Source organism: Calidris pugnax, unplaced genomic scaffold (genome assembly GCF_001431845.1).
Source record: "Calidris pugnax isolate Ruff unplaced genomic scaffold, ASM143184v1 scaffold38, whole genome shotgun sequence".
In the NCBI taxonomy this organism is placed as follows: domain Eukaryota; kingdom Metazoa; phylum Chordata; class Aves; order Charadriiformes; family Scolopacidae; genus Calidris; species Calidris pugnax.
Window position 1 is genome coordinate 18336773 of NW_015090995.1, and position 5386 is coordinate 18342158.

The following is a 5386-nucleotide window of genomic DNA, read 5'->3' on the forward strand; positions in this document are numbered from 1 at the left end:
TGTGGGACCCCTGGCATCATCTGGGCATCCTTGGCTTGCACCCTCAGAGCCACCCCAGAGGTGTGGGACAACTAGCATCATCTGGGCATCCTGGGTTCTCACCCCCAGGGGTGTGTGACATCCCACAGCATCTCAGCATCCTCGGCTCGGGGCTGGGTCAAGGAAGTGCTGCTGGCACTGGGTGGTTTAGGATGGACCGATGTGAGCCGGTGAGATCACTGGTTGCTTCCCAGCATGGCTTTTGGAGGGTCTCATGTCCTCGCCCCTCTGGACCCCACACTCCCCACCCGAAGCTCAGATGTCCTTGTGTGGCCTCTTCTCCTCCACACATGGCAAGCAGCAGGAAGCCTGAGGAGTTTAGATACTAGGAAGAAATTTTTCACTCTGAACAGGATACCTGAGGAGTTTAGATATTAGGAAGAATTTTTTCCCTGTGAGGGTGGTGAGAGCCTGGCTCAGGTTGCCCAGAGAAGCTGTGGCTGCCCCATCCCTGGAGGGGTTCAAGGCCAGGCTGGATGGGGCTTGGAGCAACCTGGTCTGGTGGGAGGTGTCCCTGCCCAGGGCAGGGGGTGGAACTAGATGGTCTTTAAGGGCCCTTCCAGCCCAGATCAATCTATGATTCTATGAAAAGTGCTTTGGGGCTGCAGATCCAGGAGTCGAGGCTTTTTTGGCTCCTCTCCCTGCCCCCATGTCTGAGGATCCCCACCATTACCCTGGTCCCATCCAGGCACCTGCTTGGGGTGGTTGGTATTTCTATTCCGAGTGGCACTGGACCTGCTGCCGCTCAGGGGGAGCCTCGAGGGACACAAAATAGAAGCAAGTGAGCAGTGATGTCCCCCAGCCCGCCTCAGAGGGGACCCCTGGGTGGGCAGTGGAGCCGTGCACACCCTGTGGGGACTGCCAAGACTCATCCACGCAGGGGTTAGGCAACCAGGAGCCTGGGGAGCTGCTTGTTAGAGGCCACACTAATTCATCCAGAAACCCCAGGTGGGCTGTCAGATGATGTCCCCACCACAAGGGTGGCCACCAGACACCTCCTGAAGCCACGGAGGCGCGAGGTTGCCCAGGTGGGTAGGACAGTGCCATGCTGCCCCACTGTCCAGGAGCCCCATGGCACTCCATGTCCCTGTGGCCACCAGCCTGGCCCGACCCGCCGGGATTAAAGGAGGTTGCAAGGAGTAAGTAATGCAAATCCAGCTTAGATTTAAGCGGCTGCCACGCAGAGGGGATGTGAGCAGGGGCTGGGCGGCGGGGACGAGTAGGTGACAAGCTGAGTGGGGCTGCCGGGACAGGGCCCGTGCCCCTGGAAGGGGGGAGCTGGGGTTTGTCCCCATGCTGGAGGCAGCAGTGCTGGGAGGTGGGATGGGGCACCCCGGGGGGAGATGCCCCCCATCCCACCAAGTGTGGGTGGCAGGCGCGGGCAGGAGGATGGAGCACGGGGACACACGGGGCTGGCTGGCTTTGCAGGTGCAGAAGGGAGGCCATCCATCCGTGTGGGGCTGCCCAGCATGTTCCACCTCTTCTCCCACTGCTGGTCGTGGCTGCAGGCCATCCAGGAGCCCATCAGGTAGGACCTTGCGCCTCGGGGCTCCCCGGGGGTGGGAAGGGGGGGCACAGTGTTTACCAGTGAGGACAGAGATGTGGTATCACTGTGAGAGCAATGGCCATGGCAAGAACCATCCCCAAAATGCAGAGCAAGGCACACGGGTGTCCCCACAGCCCCTCCAGCAGCCAGGAGTGGGGCAGGGAGGGGAGGGGGGACGGCAGGGGTGCCCCCACGGGAATTCCCAGTGGGATTTCCCCCTGTGCAGAGCCAGCAGGAAAGCTGCGGGGGGCAAACCCAAACACCTGCTGCACTTGCACATGTTGGGAGACCCAGGTTGGGAGACCTGGGTTAATTCCCCCTGTGGGACGGTGCTGCACCAACCCGGGCAGACGCCGCGGGAGGCCAGGGGTTTTATGGTCCTCTCCCACCGGCAAGGACACGTTGCCCTAACGCAGGAGGTGGAGCCACAACCACCCACGCAGCCCGCGGGGGTGGATGTTTAAGGAAGAAAACAACACGGCGAGTGACTACCGTGACTTGTCAACCTCAGGGAAAAGGTTGTGCACGTGTCTCCGGTGGAGCACGTCGCTGGAGACCCGATAGGAGGTGGTTGGCAACAGGAAAAACCTCCTGAGCCCGGGCAGAAGCTCGTAAAATGTTCTGGCTGCCTCTCCCTGGCTGTGTATACCCGTAACTCACCCACAAGGAAGGTCACCAAGAGCAATCACTACCCGTTTGCATATAAGGAACAACCTCTGTGGCCTGTGCATATCATTGCTTAATCCCATATGATGTGAAAAATAAATCCCTGCTGTGGGAAGCAGTGTGGCTGTACCGCAGCGCTGGGGTGGCTCCAGGTGCCTGTCCCTGCCCTCGTCCCCTCTGTGGGCACCTGGGACCATCCCTGCCCTCGTCCCCATCTCAACCAGAGCCTCTGTCACTGTCCTGCCCCTCTCCTGGCCAAAGCGTGTCCTCCGTGCTCAGAGCCCCTTGCCTGGGAGCCCAAGGGCTAGCAGGGGTCACCATTCCCCAGGGGTGACCAACAGGGACACTGTTGTTGCTCCCCAGAAAGGTGACCCTCCTCGTCGTGGGACTGGACAACGCGGGGAAAACCTCCGTCGTCATGGACATAGAGAGAGGTGAGGAGCAGCGTGGTCCAGGAGATGGCCTTGGCTGGGTGGGCAGCAGCTTTACACTCCTTGGCAACCAAGTCCCTGAGCCTTGAGGGACCGAGACCCTCAAGATACAGCTGCTGGGCTGGGGGAAACGTGCAGGGGGGGGGCACTGGGCAGCCCTGGGAGCAGGGATGTGGCTGGGAGAGGAGGAGGAAGAGGGACATGGCAGAGGGATGCTCCAAGGCTCCCTATGCCAGCTCTCTGCCCCTCTCCTTGCACCCAGCGCTGGCCGGTGAGGTGCTGCCTGCACCGCAGCCCGGCCAGACCCTCCTGAGGGTGGACAGGTTCGAGGTGACCCTGGTGGACCTGCCCGGTGGCCAGCGCTCCCGCAGCGCCTGGCGCAGCCACTACAGCTCAGCCCACGGGCTCCTCTTCGTCCTGGACTCCAGTGACCTGGCACGGATGGAGGAGGCCCGCAAGGTCCTGAGCCGCGTCCTGAGCCACCCCGACATCTCTGGGAAGCCCATCTTACTGTAAGGCCGAGTCCTAGGGGGTGTGACCTGTGGGGTTTGGGGTGAGGGTAGGGTGAGCAGGAAATCATCACTGGGGTTGTGGGGAGCATGGCTGGGACGTTGTGGGGATGTGACCTGTGGGGTTTGGGGTGAGGGTGAGCAGGAAATCATCGCTGGGGTTGTGGGGAGCATGGCTGGGACATTGTGGGGATGTGACCTGTGGGGTTTGGGGTGAGGGTGAGCAGGAAATCATCGCTGGGGTTGTGGGGAGCATGGCTGGGACATTGTGGGGATGTGACCTGTGGGGTTTGGGGTGAGGGTGAGCAGGAAATCATCGCTGGGGTTGTGGGGAGCGTGGCTGGGCTGTTGCGGGGATGTGACCTGTGGGTTTTGGGGTGAGGGTGAGCAGGAAATCATCGCTGGGGTTGTGGGGAGCATGGCTGGGACATTGTGGGGATGTGACCTGTGGGGTTTGGGGTGAGGGTGGGCAGGAAATCATGGCTGGGGTTGTGGGGAGCGTGGCCAGGCTGTTGCGGGGATGTGACCTGTGGGGCTTGGGGTGAAGGTGAGCAGGAAATCATCGCTGGGGTTATGGGGAGCGTGGCTGGGATGTTGTGGGGATGTGACCTGTGGGGTTTGGGGTGAGGGTGAGCAGGAAATCATCGCTGGGGTTGTGGGGAGCGTGGCTGGGCTGTTGCGGGGATGTGACCTGTGGGTTTTGGGGTGAGGGTGAGCAGGAAATCATGGCTGGAGTTGTGGGGAGCGTGTCCAGGCTGTTGCGGGGATGTGACCTGTGGGGTTTGGGGTGAGGGTGAGCAGGAAATCATCGCTGGGGTTGTGGGGAGAGTGGCCGGGCTGTCACGGGGATGTGGCACCCAGGAGGCTGTCGGGCGGGCCATCGCGGGGATGTGGCACCCAGGAGGCTGTCGGGGGGGTGCTGGGAGAGGGGCTGGGAAGGGGGTTCCACCACTGGGAATGGGTCAGGGCTGCCTAACTGCAGCCAAACGGGGGGAAGGCATCCAGCCTCCCCCGCTGTGGTGCGGGGAGGTGCCCAGAGGCCAGGGTGATGGCCACCCCCCACTCTCCCCCAGTTTGGCCAACAAGCAAGACGTGGGGGCCGCCCTGCTGCCCTGCGAGCTCATCGAGCGCCTGTCCCTGGAGCGGCTGGTCAACGAGAACCGCTCTCCCTGCCGCATCGTGAGTGCGGGGCTCCCCCCGCGCCGCTCCCCCCCCCACCTTCCCCGCCCGCAGGGGAGCTTAAACCCTACCCCTCCGCCCGCAGGAGCCCTGTGTCGCCCCCGGGGCTCACCCGCAACCCCCGCCGTGCTCTCGCCCCGCCAGGGACCCGCCGCCCCCGGGGGAGGATGCTCAGGAGGGTGCGGGGAAGACGGGGGAGAACCGGCCCCTGCGGCCCATCCGCCGCCTCCTCCCCCTGGTGAGTAACCCCCCACCCCGGGATGGGGCAGGATGGAAGGGGGGTCCCACCACCTTCCCCTTATCCCCCTTCCCCTGCCCCCAGGAGGAAGGCACAAAGGGCCCCGGGAGGAGGAAGAGGAAGGTGAAGGTGAAGAAGAAAGGCTCAGGGCAGCCAAGCCCAGCCGAGGAGCCGGAGGGACCAGGAGAAGTGGGTGACAGCCGAGCTGGGGCTGCTGGGGGGCTGCTGCCCCCCAACAGGGTCGGGCAGGAGGAACCCGCGCCCACCGGGACAGCCACCCCCCACCCAGGTGAGAGGGGGCTGTGTGACACTGCTGGCACCACTGGCACGTTGGGACCCTTGGGGGTGGTTTGGGGACCAGTAACACGGTGATGTGCCAGGACGCCAGTTCTGCTGCCTCCATCAGCTTTGCTTGCAGATCAGAGCAGGGTTGTGGGACTCTGACCAGGGAAGAGGAGAGACATCTCCGAGCATCTCTGCAGGGGCTGAGGCGTGGAGGTGATGGAGGATGGCAGATCCACCAGCAGCAGTCCTCTTGGCCGGTTTGGTGACAAACGCGTTCTCTCCCCCTCACGCGGCGCCTGAAATTTTGTATTTCTCCATCTAGGGCAGGGCATGAAAAAGAAAAAGAAGAAGAAAATCAAGAACAAAATCAAGTCGCAGGAGCCTGCCATGGAGCAGCAGCGTGAGGAGGTCTCGAGTACTTTTGGTTGGTATTTCCCAGGACAGATTTTGCTGCAAAGCACTTCGGGGGTGGGGGGGGGGGGAAGGTGTCGGG

At 62.8% G+C, this 5386-nt stretch overlaps 1 protein-coding gene across 1 annotated transcript in view; it reads left to right on the plus strand.

The window, feature by feature from the left end:
* The first annotated feature begins 1508 nt into the window (after positions 1-1508).
* The window catches only part of ARL13A (ADP-ribosylation factor like GTPase 13A), a 5601-nt gene continuing 1723 nt past the window's right edge, over positions 1509-5386 (plus strand). Inside the window, exons 1-7 of the mRNA XM_014954931.1 lie at positions 1509-1567; positions 2615-2685; positions 2945-3194; positions 4265-4370; positions 4456-4608; positions 4693-4897; positions 5216-5317. Of these exons, the coding sequence (XP_014810417.1) occupies positions 1509-1567; positions 2615-2685; positions 2945-3194; positions 4265-4370; positions 4456-4608; positions 4693-4897; positions 5216-5317 (946 nt within the window). The remainder of the gene's footprint in view (positions 1568-2614; positions 2686-2944; positions 3195-4264; positions 4371-4455; positions 4609-4692; positions 4898-5215; positions 5318-5386) is intronic.